This window comes from Natator depressus, chromosome 8 (assembly GCF_965152275.1).
Source record: "Natator depressus isolate rNatDep1 chromosome 8, rNatDep2.hap1, whole genome shotgun sequence".
In the NCBI taxonomy this organism is placed as follows: domain Eukaryota; kingdom Metazoa; phylum Chordata; order Testudines; family Cheloniidae; genus Natator; species Natator depressus.
The window spans coordinates 17,877,366-17,895,288 of record NC_134241.1 but is presented as its reverse complement, the minus strand read 5'-3'; the positions used below and the strand labels follow the sequence as shown (position 1 = coordinate 17,895,288).

Here is a 17,923-nt window from a genome sequence, read left to right as displayed (position 1 = left end):
CAGCTGTGTGACATTTGTGGTTTGCACATCACAGCCTATTCCATTTGAATGTTTACTTTACAGGTGATGCATGCTTTATTCCTCTTGCAATTTCCTGCTGCTTGGAAGATTGATTTTAAATAGAACCACAGTGGGGGAACAAGTCCTTTAAGGTAAAACAACTTCTAAGATAAATCCAATTTCGAGCCTAAAAACATTGACCGTGTCCTTTGCAAATTAACCTCACCCCCTGCCAGTGACTCTACATAGCTCAAGTAGCAGTTCAGGCTGAAACTATTGAAAAATGCATTGCTTAGTTGCTTAAATATAACTGGAGATTTATTCCATGGCAGTCTGAGCTGTCTGAAATAAACCTTGCCAACCTCATGGAAAGAATGCAGCACGCTGAGCTCTGCATAAGCCCGTGGAAAGGATCCTTTTGTGTGTTGAGTCAGGAATTTGGAATAGCAGGAGCTGGGAGAAAGGATGGTCTTGTGGTTAAGGCAGGACTAAGAACAGGAGCCTTGGGTTTTATTGCCAGCTCTGCTACAGACTTCCACTATGACCTTATTCATTCTGTGCTTGTTTCCCCATCTTTAAAATGGGTGCAATAATACTTTCCTATCTCATGCAGGCTTCTCTGATGCCTGATGTGGTGATATTTGAGGTGCTCAGCTATTACAATTATGCCAATAAATAGATCTTACACTTCATCCTGATGAAGTGTGAGTATGCCCACTGGACTGAAATGCAGCCACTTCTGGAGTAGAAGGCAGCAATCAACAAACATAGAGAGCAGTAAGGGAAGATGAGGGTCAAGGACATGGGTCAAACACATACTCAGACTCAGAAAGTGACATCTAACCCCTTGTTTGCACCCAAAAATCCAGTAGTGAGATGTCTAAGTGCTGTCAAATGCACCCACAATTATGTTTGTTCACAAAATTTCACCTGCAGTTCTTTGCAGGTACAAAATCAGAGGCCATGTTGAAGCTCTTTGAAAGATCAAAGCTTTAAATTCTGGAGGAGCCAAATTGATCCCTCTGTAACTCCCATGACTCCAGCCCTAGTGCCTCAGTATTTAAGGACTCCTGCAAACCCCACTTCCTCTTACTTTAAGCAGCCTGGAGATCAGTTAATTTAACAAGGAGGGACAAGGAGTGGAAAATGACAGCGCAGATCTTGTCAGCCTATGTGTTTTAACCAGGATGTATTTGACTGTTAAACCATCTCTCCTGACAGACCCCCCAGTCCATCCACCTGCAGGTTTTACACAAGACTAAGGCCCAGCCTACACGTAAAGGTTAAACTGACAGAGCTATGACACTCAGGCATGTGAAAATATCCACCCACTGGACCGTCAGAGCTCTGCTGATCCAATCCCTGGGGGAGATGCAGCCGGTCGCCAGAAGAATGCTTCCGTTGACTTAGCTACTGTCACTTGGGGAGGTGGAGTTCTTACAGCAATGGGAAGAACTCCTTCCGTCACTGTAGGCTGCTGCTGTAACCCCGTAGTATAGACGCACAGCTATAGCACCGTGGCTATGCCACTGTAGTGCCTATCACGTAAACATTGCCCCCGTAGGCTTCCATCCCAGCTGGATGCGTTCTATGAAGTGGCCAGCTCTAAGAGCTGTAGCATGTTATTTATTACCAGTATTACCTCATTCCTGAGTCTGTGTGTGTTAATTAAAGGCTCCCAGTACCACTTGCCCACCTGGGAACACACTCACAGGCCTGTCTTCACCCTCCCACCAGAACTTACTCTTCCTAGTACTGCCGCGTCCTCGCCTCAGTGATGTTTGTCCTGAGGTGGCTGGCACAGCTACATTTCTCAGTGGCGAAGACAGCACCGTGGGCATGAAGGCTGATTTCAAAGGCCTGCTTTGCCTTGGGCCATTCTCTGAGATGCTCCCCTGGGAGGAGAGTGAGCCAGTGGATAACGTCCAAGTGGCATACAGGGAAGGCATCCTGGAGTCAGAGAAATTGGGTGACTTCCTGCTGGTAAAGGGGTTGCGGGGGGAGGAGGAGAAAGAGAGAGAGTTAATTAAATATAGCTACAGAGAGGCACAATTCAAATCCAAATCTTCAGTCCCCCACACAGCATGGTGTATGTGTTTTTTTTTGTTTTTTGTTTTGGTTCAGCCCATTATAAAGAAAAGGACTGTTTGCAAACCTGTGGAGCCAGATCAGAATTTTTAACAGCCCACCGGTCCCTAGAGTTCATCAGGTTAAAAAAAATCCTTCTGGAATCCCTGCAGTTCACTTTCTGGTTCCATTAGAGGAATCATTATCAGCCCTATTGCTCCCATCACTCCCACATGCCCACTTTATACCTGGGCCTTCTCAGACACAACCTAGAATCATTTGCAACCGTTCCCATGGGGTGCCAAAAGGAAGGGGGGCCTTTAGGGGCCAGTGTTCTTCCATAATGCCAGCAGGGGACATGCCAGGTAATTATTGTGTGGAGCTGCAGCATTTGTCCCACTTACTAATGTGTTAAGCAGCACAGAAGCCATCGAAATCTTGCAGACACGGTCATATGTAAATACTCATCATTAGGTTTGCACTCCGCCCATTGAGTTAGGGAAGGAAAGCTATTGTGCTGTAGGTAGCTTAACATGCTCTGAAGCTAGCTTGGTGAATTAACCTCACCCGGTGTTCTGGTCTGATCTGTGCCTCTCCAAAGGGAAATGGGACCATTTCAGTGTTACTGTAAAAATTCCATGCAGCTAAAACATGCTCGTTTTGCTCATTCGGCCTGTGTCTGACCCATTGTCCTGCACTGAATGAGCTGGGCAAGAGAGCCCATTGGCTTGCTGACATCACACCTTGTCTCTTGGTACAGCTCTCACCAGAAAGCACTAAAGGGAGCACAATGATCCTTAAGGAAAAGGCTGTGGCTGCTTTCACACTCCTTGCCCTTCTGACTCTGGTTGCCCAGCTGCTGTTCGGGCCCCATTGCGAGCAGCTGTCACTTCCCATTATTCCTCTCCTCATCTGCTTTCCTTGGAGAGGGCATGTTGGCTTTTTCACCTAAATCCGTTAAATTGCCATAAAGGCCTTCGATCTCCCACATCAGCGTGATGCTTAATAACCCTCCCAAATGCTCCTAATTCAGTGGGAAAGTCAGCCAGGGTAAAGGCTGTCTGCTAACTCCTCTGAAAGGGAAAAGACGGCTCCTTCTGACCCTTCTCTTTCCCTTCCCATGACTCTCTCGGACAGTAGAAGAATGATTTATGGTTTAATAACAGAGTGGCGATTTATCAAAATAACTGGCGCGTCAATTTATTATGATGAACTGTCCAAAGGAGGATACAGAAGAGCAGCTCCAAAATTGGTGCTTATGGCTGAGGTGACTTTAGGGTAGCTGGGCTTTGTGTTGGATTGTTTGTTTGCTCTGTTTAGCAGGGAGTTGGGGCCATGGTGTTATCAGAGGTTGTATCGCAGAGAAATGAGCCAAAGAGACAAAGAATAATCACTGGCTCCCTTTAAATCAGGGAGGGCTAATGCTGGGATCAAAGCAGCAGCATCATCTTCAGTCTGAACTGAGAATTTAACACAGTGAAATATAAGCAGGAAAAGAAAAAGGAGCCAGAGTCTATCTGTCAATGTCAGAGATAATGTGGAGGGAGTTAGGCCACCATTAGGCTATTTCAGTGGGTCAAAGCCTGAGTTCCTTGATAAGTTTTCACATAATCCAAACTGAGGCACACTCCCATAGCTGATCACTCCTTCATCCAAAAGGCAGCATCCCTTCACACCATCCTGGGGCACTGGTTCAGGAGTGACTCACCAGACTGGGAGCCACCTGCAAATCCCCAATACTTGCTTCTCACACCACCCTGGAGTTTGTAATGTGTCTGTGGCTTTCCAGGACTTTGCAGTCTCTAGGGCATGCTAGCTGCACTGGACTTCATGGCCATACATTAACATAGAACTCAACTTCTGTTGTTAAAGCACAGGCATCTTGGGCAGGAGCCAGAGGAGAAGCTCATGTTATCCGTGTATCAGAATTCCGGCTTATCTCTGCTCTGCCACTAGAGGGCAACACACACCTTGAGCTGGTCTGACCTTTCCTCAGTGGTGAGGTACTCAGTTCCTGGCAAAGTTTCTGAGATAGGGCATGCTATCCTTTTGGAACTAGGAAGTCCCAGGCAGTTGTGTGGGTGACTGCCTAGCTAGGATTAAATCCCCAGACCTCATTTTCCCTGTCATGTGTGCTGAGTTTTTGAACTAGGCATGAAGGGTTTAAGCAGTTGGGAAGCAGATGCAGATAGGGCTTGTGCACCTTCCAGGCTTGGCTGCTGTATCTGAAAAGTGGGGGCAACAGTGGGGGAAAGTCTAGAGGACAGAGGGTCTCATTCCCCATTGCTCTGCATCAGACAGGGCTGTTTACACCAGTGTAAAATGCTCCTAGACGAGGATGGGAGTGTTTTACTTCACTTTGCAGTTGGGTAAGTGACTGTGCAGAGTGCAGGGCAATGACGAATAAAGGCCCTACGTTACACTGCTCATGATCCAGAAAGGATGAGCTTTCTCGTTGGACCCATTTATATGAAATCAAGATGGGGAGAACTTTTGTTTGGGGAGCTACTCCTAGCGCTGGTGTGGGGCAGCCCCTCCTGTGACAGTCTCCTTTCTAAGTGCTGACCAACCACATCTCGAGGTGCTATCTATTGATATCTATAAATCAGTCAATTGGATTTGTACAGCACCTATCACCATAGTACCGAGCACCTTGCAATCTTTCACGTATTTACCCTCACAACACCTCCCTGGAGTAGGGAAGTGGTATTTACCTGAGTTTTTATGGCTGCAGGTACATGCTAGAGTGCTTTCTCTAGTCCAGTTTTGAATAACCAAAGGGTGGCACTGTTCCCGTTGGCAGACTGTTCAGCAAACCAATAGACTCCCTCCTGGCACTCCCTCCCGTCTCTGACACTCAAGCTTCATTTTCACATGCATTACTTCATCTCCCTATTCCTTGGATCAGCCCAGACAATTCCGCTCCCACCGTGGCATTCACACCCTTGAGTGATAGATAGGCTGTTGCATCTGTAAAAGGGGCTGTGCTGCTTTGATGTGGTCACAGATGAAAGGAAAGTGGGTAGGTTTGGAAATCATCCCCACAAGTCCTTAGCTGTTCATCTCTGCAGGTCGCTCTCCCGCTTTACTCTGGTGTCCATCCCTGCCTTGCTTGTAAGAGAGAAAAGAAGCTGAAGCAATCCACAATGCATTTTTTAGCAGTGGAATCTCTGCTTAAAAAAAAAGCCACGATGTTCCTAAAAGATGTTGCCTAGGTACTCACTTGACTTTAGGGGGTTGCGAATGCACTTTTTTATATCGTTAGGTCAACACCTTCCAACGCTTGGAGCAAACAGCTGCTCTGACGACAGTGCTTTGATTCCAGTAGGGTCTTGAAACAAATATAAAGGGGATTCTTTCTTGAGGCCGCTGGGCACAGAGAGACCCTGTGGTTCCTGATGGCTCTTTGGCGCCAAAATAACTAAGCATGTTGCCGCATGTTACTAAACAGGGTTTCCTTAAATCCTGGAGTGGACTGAGCAGTATTGAAAAGGGCTTCTGACTGCATTACACTGTTGACATTTCAGATTCAAAAGAGACGAATGAAGGATGTCGCAATACTGCTCATCTGTTCATCTTATCTGGACCATACGGCAATTCCTGTGAGAACCCTGATCCATCCAATTGGGTATCTTACAGCTGGTGGTGGCCAGTGCCTGATCTTCAGAGGGAGGTGAAAGCACATATAGCGCATGTGGCCAATGGTATAGTACAGAAGGGGATAATGTGAAATGAGATCCAGTTATTCCGGAGGGGTGGCAGCAGGACAGCATTCCATATACCCATGGTGCTGACAGCCATGATCAATGTTCTAGGACCATCTCACTGCCCTGGAGCCAGGCAGTGAGCTTCTTTCATTATATGCCCCCCAGGATTACCCACTGTACCACTCCTTCTACAAATAGGTTATTTCACATAAGGAAATCAGACCTGAAAAGGGGGACGACATAGTTACTGGGGAAGATCCCAACTCTTCCAGTGACCAATGACATTCCCCTGAGCCAGCCTTCATGGTACTTCCCGAAAACACGAACACCTTCTCCCTTCTGCAAATCCAGCTCCTCCGGTCCATGAGCGGTGTAGGAGTGTAGAGCGACGCACCTGGTGATACACAGGAAATTAGAGAAGCACAGACATGCACTATGGAAAAGTTGCCTCCCCCGTGTGCCGTAAGGATAGGAGATGACACAACAATCCTGTTTCTAATCATTCTGGGAGCTGATGCTGTTGGTTCTGTGTGAGCAGAGCCTATTGCCTGAAGCATCTTCAGCTGGCACTCGCATCATATATCTGGGTGCTGTCATGAATGTGGAAAGGCTTTGTAGGAAGGTAACTGCTTACATCTTAAGGCCAGGGGGGATATGAATAAAAGAAAAGCTACCAGGAATGAAGCAGTCTTTGTCAACATTTTTTGACCTAGAACTGTCAGTCTCAGCCAACGGGGCCCAGTATTGGGGATGGAGGGGGCTGTTTTTATTCTCCAACCGTGAATACTCCACTGAAATAACTGATTAGGGATGGAGTTATGCCTCTTCCAAAGCAGAGCAGCACTAGAGCGCAGGTGAGGTGCACCACCCAAAAGACTGTGTCAAGGAGGCATTATATCTTTGAAAGGTACAATGGGATCAGTATGTGGTCAGCAACAGGACTTGTTAACCTGGGTCTTCCTGCCAGCGTCTGTTGGTTATAATCTCACCCAGACACACCCAAAGGGACTGTGAGCTCCATAGAAAGCATTAGCCAGATACCGCCCCCATCTACTTTGCTTTCCTCAGCATGTACTGCCAAGTTATGGCTGTCTCCTGTACAAGTGTTTGGGGGCTCCCTGCAGCCTGTCTCTCCTGCTTAGCAAACCTGCTCAGAGAGCTGTGTTTAAAAAACAAAACAAAACAAAAAAACCCCACTGATTCCAGTTGTGTAATGAGATCGCTTGTTCTCATCAGGGGGCCTCATGAGACAGAATGGCAAAAAATAAGGAAAACAAAACATCAAAAATCTCATCCACCTGTTTTTCAATTTTACCCTTTTCCCAAGGGCCTGTGGCTTTTTTTAAAAAAAGAACTTTTATTTGTCTCCAAGGAGACACACATTTTATCTAATTGCATTGGTTTTTTTTTCTTCTCCCAAGTAGGATGTGGTCTGTTTTCAAATATTAATCTGAGTAGCAGATGCTACAGCAACTATCATCACCTCAAAACCAAGAGTTATTAAAAAAAAGGAGACTGTCAAGGACTTTTTGCTAGTTCTTAAAAGCGATTGTTCTCTCTCTGTTGGTCATAACAACCATTTGGAAGTTTGAAATTGAAATGTCTTTCCTTATATGAGGATTTTTCCTTCTATTATTTGTGCAGATGGGGCTAAATTCAGACCTGCTCTAACTCCCCAGTGGTTTATTTTTTTTAATTGAAATACCGCTCTTAGGTGGTAGCTTGCACTCATGCTAGTTTGTTACTGTAGGTTCTGAGCAATGAACGGTCCAAATTAGGGACCCAATCCTACCAACACTTCAGTATGGCCCTAATTCTGCAAATTCTTCCACATGTGCTTAATTGCAACCCCTTGTATATTCCCATTTCAGGTCATCAGGATTACTCATGGATCTAAAGTAAGCATGTGTGTAAATCTTTGAAGGATCAGGGTCTGTGTATGTAAGTTTATGCATGAGAATAATTCAAAGTTATACACCTTCCTAATATGTATTTATCTTTGCAGGATCAGGATCTCGATTTTCAATATAGAACTGCTCATGAGCAGTAGACTGCATTCATGCTTGTTTGTTATTGTAGGGTTGCTCATAATGAGAGCTAGGCTGCTGATTCTTGTCCAGGAGACAGACAGACAACAACTGCCATATATTTATTTGCAAATTTTAACTCGACATGTATTTTTCTTTGAATGATTTGTTTTAAAAATCAATTAACTTTTAAATCGTTTCTTAATTAAAATAATTAGTTAAATTTAAAGAGCATTTCAGTTCACTTTTAAAGAATTTTTGGTTTGAAAATGTAGAAACACATCAGTAATTCAACAGGCATTGGAAAGAGATAAACAATCAGGTACAAAAACCCACAGTGTTAGGATTGTAGTAACTGAAATATGAAGATCATACTAATTTAAAGTGAGCAAAAGCACTCAAAATCTATGAAAAGCCCTTGTGTGCTGCCAATATTCTATCTTTATTTTTCTACAGTGCTATGTCCTTTCACTGGCCTAAGAGTCAGGCTGTGAGTTCAAGAGTTTTACTAGGGCTCAGTGATCTGGTGGCTAGAATGCGTAAGAAAGAACTAGGAGTCCAAAGAATCACAGCTTCTAATCTGATTTTAGCTCCTCATCGGCGTGTTACTTCAGGAAAACACTTAGTGTCCATTCTGCCTTGGCTGGGTAAGCCCCCAGAAGCCCCACTGAAAATGAGATGCCATATATCTGAGATGGGCTTTCACGAGTCAAGCTCCCTGCCACCCTCTGAAACAAAAGCAACAAAGTTTCAATACTCATATGTACATATTAGCTGATATGTGTTGCTGAAGATGCGGAAGGGTGACGATGGCAGTTGAGTGCCCCAGGGATCCTGGTGCAGTATAATAAGAAGCGCTGACCTGCAATGAAAAATGGAAACAAAGTAAGTTGAATAAAATGACCTTGAGTTTAGGCTCCCTCAGCCATCGGAACCCCACTGTGAAGAGTGTGAAACGACCCCACAATCATTTGCCACCACAGCCAGGAAACATGCCCTGTTTCACAAAAGTGTTCTGTTGCTTTATTACCCCAATGGCCTTGAATATCACAGAAAGGTTTGTGTAGGGATGGGGACAGACTGAATTCCAGCCCTGTTCAGTAGTGATTGCTGCCATCTCTTCAGCGGACTGTTGTCTCAATTCATTTCCTAGTGGACAGGTTATCTACATTCCAAACCTCTTGTCTACATCACAGTAGATGCCTATGGCAACCTTGCTGTCAGTCACAGCAGAGATGTCCAAAAGCTGCATGGGTCATGGAAACTTAAGCTACTACCCGTTCATCTCTGAAGGTGGCCTTTCTACCTCAACGCTGATGTACATAGGTGGGTCAGTGAGGAGGAAGCTTGCATTGTCACTGCCAATGCTATGCCATTCTGTGAGTAAAGAGTAGTGTCTAATTTCGAGGGTTGTCAGCCCGGCACCTTTCACTAGCCCCTATTGGACTTGCACTCACACATAGGGCCTGATTTTCCCCTGACTTACACTGGTTTTACAGCTATGTTACTCCACGGCCTTCAGGGGAGCTATTCCTCATTTACACTGGTGTAAGTAAGAGGATAATCAGCCCCACATACTTTAAAACGGAGGCAGAGTAGCGTTTTGCCTACTTTTGGAATTCAATACATCATCATTTTTTGATTCAGTTCTCCAGCTTATGGGTGGAGCTGGTTCTGCCCTTAGTGCTACTGCTGCCTGGCACAGAAAAATGGCCAGGTAGATACTTTCCTATTGCTGGCAAGGTTCCAAGCTACAGGTTTATTAGGAGGGCTAATCTTGTGTTTGTGGAGATTTTCAGCACACTGATTAAACAGAATAAACGTCACCTAACAGCCATGACTTTCAAATGTTATGTCTGAGCCCCCAATCCCCTAAATCTGTAATCATGGCTGATCATATAAATATGAGATCCGCTCAAGGGTGGTGGAGTTCATTCCTCTTTTTGGTTTTTTTTTCTCTTTCCTTTTGGATTACTTCTACAACAGGGCGAGTCCTTGATTCATTTGTTGGGACTGATATGCACTCCAGGCATGAAACCTAGAAGGGAAGAGGAGCTGGCAGGGGTTGACAAAATGTTATTTAAAATCTCAAGTGTGATAACCAGGGGGAAGAATATCACCTCAGTCAGGTGAGTGGGACTGTATAATCATAATTTCGCTTACTAAACTCCAACCAAGTGTTTGGCTGTGTATGATACACAAATAAGACAGTCCTTGTGTCAGGGAGCTTGCAGCAATAACAACAGTATTTATTAATTATTATTATTATTATCTGGTATTTATAGGGTGCATATCATCCTAAGGGATCAAAAAGCATTTCACACATACATACACAAAGCTCCACTGACATGCAGCCACTTCTGGGGTGGCAGGTGATAACCACATGGCACACAGCAAGCTGCAGAATAGTTTGGGAAGTGGGGTCTTTTAGAGGTCATAATTCCACAAATGATGTGACTATTGTTGAGGGAACACCTCCTTCCTGCCACGGTCCCAATGTACCAGTCATCCTAACACCCAGTATGCACTTTTCTCATGTGATTCTCTCATGTTGGGGCGAGGGGCCTGAATCTGTGACTGTTGTCAAAGCAATTGTTGGTGGTCATGTTTAATACAAGTCCCTTCCAGAGCTGCTGTTGAGGCAAAAGTTCCTGCCTAGAGATTTCCAAACACTGCTGCTGCTGCTTTCACCACTGATGTCGGGCTGCCTGTTTCATCTCCCATAAGACTAGCATTCCTGGAGTCTGTGCTGCCAGAGTCACTGCTAGGAGATGGGCTGCTATTCACAGTGTAAGTGAAAAGAAAGTCCAGGAGAAGGGAAAGAAGAAACCTTTACAAATCCCAGCTTTCACCAGTTATCTATCAATCATACTGATCTAGCCCTATTACCATAGAATCTGAGTGCCTCTCAGTCTTTAATGTCTTTATCCTTACAACTTCCCGGTGACATTAGGGCTATGCTGTTCTCCTCTCCTGGGGAACTGAAGCCCAGAGAAACTAACAGTACCTCTCCACTGCAGTCAGGGGTGTGATTGCAATATGTATAGATGTAACCAAGCTAGCTTTAATTTAACTAGCTCATATAGCAATAGCAGGAAAGCCATAGCAGCACAGGCTAGCTGCCTGAGTACATACCCAGGTGGGCTTGTACAGCCCATGCTGCTGCTGCTTCTTCACTGCTATTGGTACCTGACCTCGCTACATTAAAGCTAGCACAGGTATGTCTACAGGGGCTGCAATTACACCCCCAACTGCAGTGCTGACGTACCCTTAGTGACTTGCCTGTGGACATTCAGGAAGCTTTTATCAATAAATGGGTCACTGTCTCTTCCCTGCAATGCCCCTTGAAGAAAAAAGTCGTGGGTTAAAGGGATACAAGCCCGTTAGCCAGAAAGGTTATCTTATGAAGTAACTTATGATCTGTTTTCCTCTTTTCTCAGCTTCTCTGATTCGCCTCTTTGGTGAGTAAAGCCATGTTTGTTTTAGCACCAGTCCTGAACAGTGTTAGGCTCACTCCTAACATTTATGGCATTGAAAAGTATCTCTGGTTCTTCCCTCTGTTTCCATGCCCCTATCCCGCCAACGTGAGAAATCCTGAGATTGTCATATTCTAAGGAGTGCAGTGGGATTCAACAAGCGCACTAGAGGTAAGGTCCTTAAACTATCACAGTATTTAGCAGCCCACATTTTCTCTTGGTGTGAAGCATTTTGTATTCGACATGGGTTAAGGCAGGCATATTCCCACGCATCCATTTTCTGTAATTCTTGAACTTCCCACCCTCATGCCACCACACAGCAGCTACAAAAATGACACATGCTTCCCAGCTATGAATCCCTCGATATCCTGCCTTTAAAGATGATTCAGTAAAAACAGAGTAATCTTGTCATGTCATATGTTGCATGGGAGGGTTTAGGATGATGTAGAAAGATAGGCAGATATTGGCTCCTCTTGAGAAGAATGTCAAGATTTATTGACCGAAGAGTTAATGTAGAGCCAAGTTCGCTCAAGGGACAATACATTTTGCTGGTCCTCAGATGTTTTGTTCCAGACATTCTGAATGTTTTCATCAGAGAGCTCTGGAAATCTCTTCTATTATGGTCATGAATTTCTTAAAGTATAAACATTTTGTTTTTTTTCTTTGAGGTGACTTGCTAAGAAGGGATGAAATTACAGGGCCAGGAAAAAACCCACAACCCTACTGTTGGCTTCTGATAAGCCAGTCAAGAGCAATGTCATGTGTAAGCCTGCAGCAGATCCAGCCTCCTGGCAACCCAAAGGAGCACAGCTGGCCCTGATGGAAGCTGTCTGATTGACTGTGCTACCTGATTGGCTGCCAATTCCTGCAACCTGATATCTAGACTCTGCAGTGGCCGCAGCAGCAGCAGTCCATGCTCGGTGTCCAGGGCCGGCTCCAGGCACCAGCGAAGGAAGCAGGTGCCTGGGGCAGCCAATAGAAAGGGGCAGCACTCTGTCCGTCATCGGGGCGGCACGTCCGGGTCTTTGGCGGCAATTCGGCGGCAGGCCCTGCAGTCCCTCTCTCCCTCTTCAGCCGCACTTCGGCGGCAGCTCAACCAGGCTTGTTTTTTTTTCCCCCCCTTCGCCGCTTGGGGCGGCAAAAAAGCTGGAGCCAGCCCTGTCAGTGTCCCCTTCAGGTTCCCTTTGTTTGACCCTTTGACCTTCACACCTGCCCCGTTACATTTTTGGCTGTCCCCCGTAATTATTTGAGTTCCTGATCCTTGTGGATCCTCCCCTCAGGCTGGGGAGGGTCCTTTAGCAATGGGCGGGCTTGTGCCCGCCTGCTTCCCGGAACCCAATAGGAGCAGCAGCAGTCCAGTGGCTTCTCAACACATTCCTAGCCAAAAGTTGCACTTGGTCCACTGTCTCTAGCCTTGCTCCTGCTTCTGCTCCAGCCTGTGCCTGCTCCAGCCCCCAGCGACTTCCTGACTTCTGACACCCAGCCAAGACCCTCGGCTCCACTTTCTGACTGCGACTCTGGTTAACCCTTTGGCTTAGGCTTTAGTCTCTGACTCCCAGCTATGACCCTTGGCTCCGCTCCTGGATCTGCCACATCTGGCTTCAGTGATAAATGACAGACTGGACTCTTGCTTCAATCACTAGGCCAGACCGCTCATGACTTGGTCGCTGACAGTCTGAGCAGCTCAAAAGATTGAACACGGTTGGGTAAGTGGCTGGACTTCCCTTTAGATGGATTCTGAAGAGGCAACTGTGCTCCTGCCAAACATTGTGGGATCTTGCAGACCCTACAGGCCCAGATTATGGCCTTGCAGCTCTATGGGCTCAAGCCATCCTGCCAGTAGCTGCCATCCTGGCTTCTAGGGAGTCAGAGATTCCAATCCCGGGTAAGTTTGCTGGGTACTATAACAAGTTCTGTGGAATGCTGGCTCCTGTTTATGCTTCGGCCCCAGTTGTTCTCCACTGACCAGACCCGAGTAGAGCTTATTATTAGTCTGCTAACTGGGGAGGCCTTGGCCTCTGTGTCTCCCCTCCTGGAGACTTCTAGACCCCTGCTGGGGCAGTTTCAAGTGTTTGTCTGAGCTACGGCAATTGTGTTTGATGATCCAAATTGCACACGATCTGCCGAGAACCTGCTTCGGGGGCCGTGCCGGGGAAATAGGTTGATCACCAAACTTGTTGCAGAGTTCTAGCAGCAAATGCTGAATGAGGTGGCACAGCGCTACCATTTCCGACATGCCCTAAGTGAGCAAATCAAGGATGAGTTGGCACGGGTGGAGCCACCATCCATCCTGGATGTCTTGGTCAAGTTGATTGGTCAATGACCCCCTAACCAAACATCTCCTGGAGAGAGAGTCAAGTTCCCAGTCCCCTCTCCTGTTCTCATTACAGTGGCCCAGGCAGGTCAGCTGGGTTCAGCCTTGCCTCTGATGCAGAAAAGGGCTGGCATCTTGCTTTGGGGATATGCCTGTATTATGGGGAATTTGGACACCACGCTTTGGGATGCCCTGTTAGGAATCCAGCTGTGTCTTGACTAGAAAGACTCCAGGCCTCAGCCCTGATAAGGGGGTCTGGCTGAGCTTATGTTTCCTGCCCCCCCTCACTCCAGGAACTTGTACCCCAGCTGTGATGGGACACCGTGCTAGTGCCCTCCAACTCCCTCTCTGGTTACAACATCCCACCATATCGGAGGTAAAGCTGAGGGGGCTTGTGGACTTTGGGGCCCTCCAACAATTTCATGGACTTAGACTTTGCCCGGGTTCACAACATTCCAACTCAGCACAAGAGCACCCCTGATTTGGTTAATCTGTTGATGGATAAGGGAGTCATGGGAGTTGTAGGAAAAAGTCTATGCTCTAGAACTCATATGTGCCTTCCATCAGAAAAACCCCCCAAGACCAGGACCTATGGTCCTTAGGAGGCACCCTTGAAGGGGGGGCGGGTACTGTCAGGGTCCAGCCTGCAGCAGAGCTAGTCTCTTGGGAACCCATTGAGCACAGCTGGTCCTGATAGAAACTGTCTGACTGCATCACCGGATTTTCTACAGACACCTGCAGCGTGATACCAAGCCTTGCCAGCAGCAGCAGCAGTCCAGTGGCTGCTCAATGCTTTCCTAGCCTGCAGCTACGCTCAGTTCTGCCCCTGCTTCCACTGTCTCTAGTCTTGCTCCTGCTCCTGCTCCTTCCTGACCTCTGACGCCCGCCTCAGACCCTTGGCTCCACCTTCTGACTGTGATTCCAGCTAACCCTGCAGCTAAGGCTTTGGTTTCTGACTCCTGGCTATGACCCTTGGCTTTATTCCTGGAGCTGCCCCATCTAGATTCAGCTCTAAGTGGTAGGCTAGACTCTTGCTCTAACCATTAGACAAGACTGCCTATGACTTGGTAGCTGGCAAGTAAGATATTTGCGTAGGTTAGAGGACCTTAATAGTTGTCATTGCCCTAAGCCACATCTAGTCAAGATGCAGTAACTTACATATGCGATCTGACTAATAATAAGCCCAACCTCAGAACTGTTCACCTTTGAGGTAGTAATAAAAACTTACTGATTCACCATCTGGCTATTTTTCAGCATTCATAAGCCAAACTTTTCTTGTATGTAGCAGTTTTTATTTCCTTCTAACCTATTTGCATATCTCCACCTTTTCCAAGTACTGTATGCATTTTGTATTTAATTTTTCAGCTCTGCCTCACTTACATGGTAACGGTGTGGACAAAACTTCCTTTCTCATGTAGGGGTAAGAGGCAAACACTTACCTGTGTGAGGGAAAGGGGTTCTGGGGCAAATTGCATTCTCTGTTTTACCCCATTGGCTTAAGAAGTGCCAGTACACTGCGTGGTTCCTGCCTGTAGTTGAGAGCAGAATTTTGACTGCTGTTTGTAACAACCCAGGGCTTAAACATATTAACCCTTTAAGAGCAATGTACTTAACAGGAGGAAGCAGGAAATGGTGTTGAAATAGTGGAATCTGGAGAAAGCAGGTTATTACTGCCCTGTTCACCTTCAATCTTGGGGTCTGCTTGAACCCCAAGGTGTTTTGACCTGGTTACCTTGTGCTTGCATGAGTTGCAGGAGTATGCTAGTATGCATTGGCAGGTAACCCATATCCAGCTGTCTGCTAGTGTGCCTGTGTTGGGATATCCTCCACGGGCTCCCATTTGTCACATGCTGCTTGATAAACAGCTCTGAGGAGACGAAACTTCAGAACAGAGCCGATTAATTCTAATTTGGAAAGGGACAGGCTGTGGATGGGGGTCATCAACCCAAGAGGCTATGTCACTAATTTTTCTTATCTGTGTTTGTCTCCGAGCCAGTGCAGTCTGCTAAACCAGCCTGTAATTTATTAGCTACAAGCAGATAACTGATGTCACTTGCTTGCCTTCAGAGAAAAATCTTCACTGAGCAACACAGCTGTTTTATCTGGACTAGTGAAGAGGGATGGGAGCAATTGGGTTAGGGTCTCTCTCAAATATACCTCTTATAGGAAGTGAAATTAGGAAGATGGGTTGTACAGATCTCTCAAGGATACTTCCACTCTTGCCCATAACAAATACCTAAAGGGCTCTGTGATTATTCAGCTAATTAACTGCAGCCATTTCTTTTGTAAGTTTATACTTTGACAAATAGGATCAGCTCTACCAATCAAATAAAACCTACAGCTACAAACTCAAACCTGTTGCACCTGTATGCTGAAGGACAGGGTGGGGACTCAGGGTACAGCTAATGCGATCAGAGGCTTTCACCTCTAGGTAGCCAGTTTGATGTCAGTTAAGGTTGATAGTGGTTTAAAGGTGTGGCCATCAAATAGCTTTTTGATTAAATGAGTTGGTGGTCTTAGTCCAACCCTGGTTGGGAAATGTGTTTTTTTCCCTATCCTCTGACTTTTTGGCAAAAAATAAAAAACCAAAATAATTTAATTTAGAAATGTTGCCACAGTGTCTCCCATAGGAATTTGTAGGTCAGGGGCCTGGTGCTCCCATTCTCCTCTACAGAGTGGAGCCAAACAGCATCGCTCACCGTACACCATCATCTCCTTTCTTGGTGAGGGGAGCTGATGGATCATGGGAGTCCCTGGCTATCGTGCAGCCTGGGAGATGTAGTGGGGCTATGGAGTCCAGCCCATAGGGGAGAATGGAGATATAAGGCAACCAAACTACAACTCTCATCAGCACCACAGTGGCATGTCTTAACTGAAATATTTTGTTTTCCTGGCACAAATGGAAAACTGTAGATCTTTGGGCATTTGATTGAATGAAAAAAGTTGAAATTTTCCTCAGAAAGCAGACACTTTAGTTGAAAATCAAATTTTTGGGGGGAGGAGAAAAACTATTTCAGCAGAAATTTTTTGACCAGCTGCAGTTGCTAGGCTTGTTTGCAGCTTCAGCAGAGAGACAAAGGATTAAATGAGACAAGGAGAATGAAATCTTTCTCCTTCAAAGGTGGTCCCTTTGCACCTCTCTAACACCTTGCTTTGGAGGCTCTCCAAGTGCTTTATAGACACAGAGAGATTAATGAAGTCTCACATCACCCTGAGAGGCAGGGAGATTTTATTATCTCTCTTGTACAGATGGGGAGGCTGAGGTCCATTGCATAGGGTGGTGTGGGAGAAGCTAGCATTGCTCTACCTGGCCGTGGACCTGCTCTGTGCACTGGGGGGGCTGCAGTCTCCTGGGCTGTCAATCCACTCACTGTCTTTCACAGGGACAAAAATTCACTTCAGAAAGAATAACAAACAGGTTGTGCTGTTGAGCCCTGGTGCATGACGGTCTCATTTATTTAAGACACTCATCTGTGTATCTTGGGATTCTTATAAGGTGGCACCCAGGCAGCTTTCTGTGATCCAGTCCTTGTATGTAACAGCAGCAAACCACAGGCTTTTATACAGGTGATTTCATGTCCTTTTCCACTCTCCTAATTTCTACCTATGAAGTTCAGCTTTGTTTTTCCACTCGCCCTCTTTACATATACAACACAGCATGCCTCAGAGACAGAGCTCTTGTACTCCTGGTGGCTGGCACTCAAGCTGGCATAGAGCAGGCAGTGTACTGGCACGTCTTCAAAGACAGGACACAAGTAGTTGAGCGAGGTGATAGGCAGCCTTCATTAAAGAGTTTTAATTATAGCCTCCTTTTGCAGCTTTATAACTTGGTCATAAACATTTGCTCTGGGATGAAACTAATACAAGAATCAGTTCATCCACCTCTAAAATGCAGCCACTTGCAAGCTGAAATACAGAAGCCATATTGCACCATTCATGTGGCATAGCTTTTCTCAGGACGGGGAGTGAAGAATAGCTTCTGCAATTCTGCTAACATGAGGAAGTTTAGGTCAGCAGAAAGCATTTAAGCTGGAATTTGCTTTTCTCCAGAGTAGACTCATCCTCCTACTCTGGAGAAAAGGACCACAGGATCTTTAATGATGAAAATGGTCAGAGCTTTAATTTCCTATCTCATCTCAAAGCTAACGATTCCAGCAGTAGTGCCCCCCCCCTTAGTACCATGCCCGGGGCATTTGTGGAGTACTGATTTAAAAGAAAGTACTGCTTTTTGCGTTACCAACCTCATTCCCTGCCGCATATTAGCCCTGATTTTCATTTCCTCTGTTCTGACCTTTGGGCATGCGTGGAAGTGGAGAAGGAAACAGCTAGCTT

General features: G+C 46.0%; 1 protein-coding gene across 1 annotated transcript in view; it reads right to left on the bottom strand.

Annotated features, from left to right (window-relative positions):
- The window catches only part of SH3RF2 (SH3 domain containing ring finger 2), a 71,643-nt gene that overhangs the window by 3,416 nt on the left and 50,304 nt on the right, over window positions 1-17,923 (bottom strand). The window contains exons 5-7 of the mRNA XM_074962098.1: window positions 8,569-8,663; window positions 5,998-6,168; window positions 1,745-1,977 (exon numbers count right to left, since the gene is read on the bottom strand). Coding sequence (XP_074818199.1) covers window positions 1,745-1,977; window positions 5,998-6,168; window positions 8,569-8,663 — 499 coding nt within the window. The remainder of the gene's footprint in view (window positions 1-1,744; window positions 1,978-5,997; window positions 6,169-8,568; window positions 8,664-17,923) is intronic.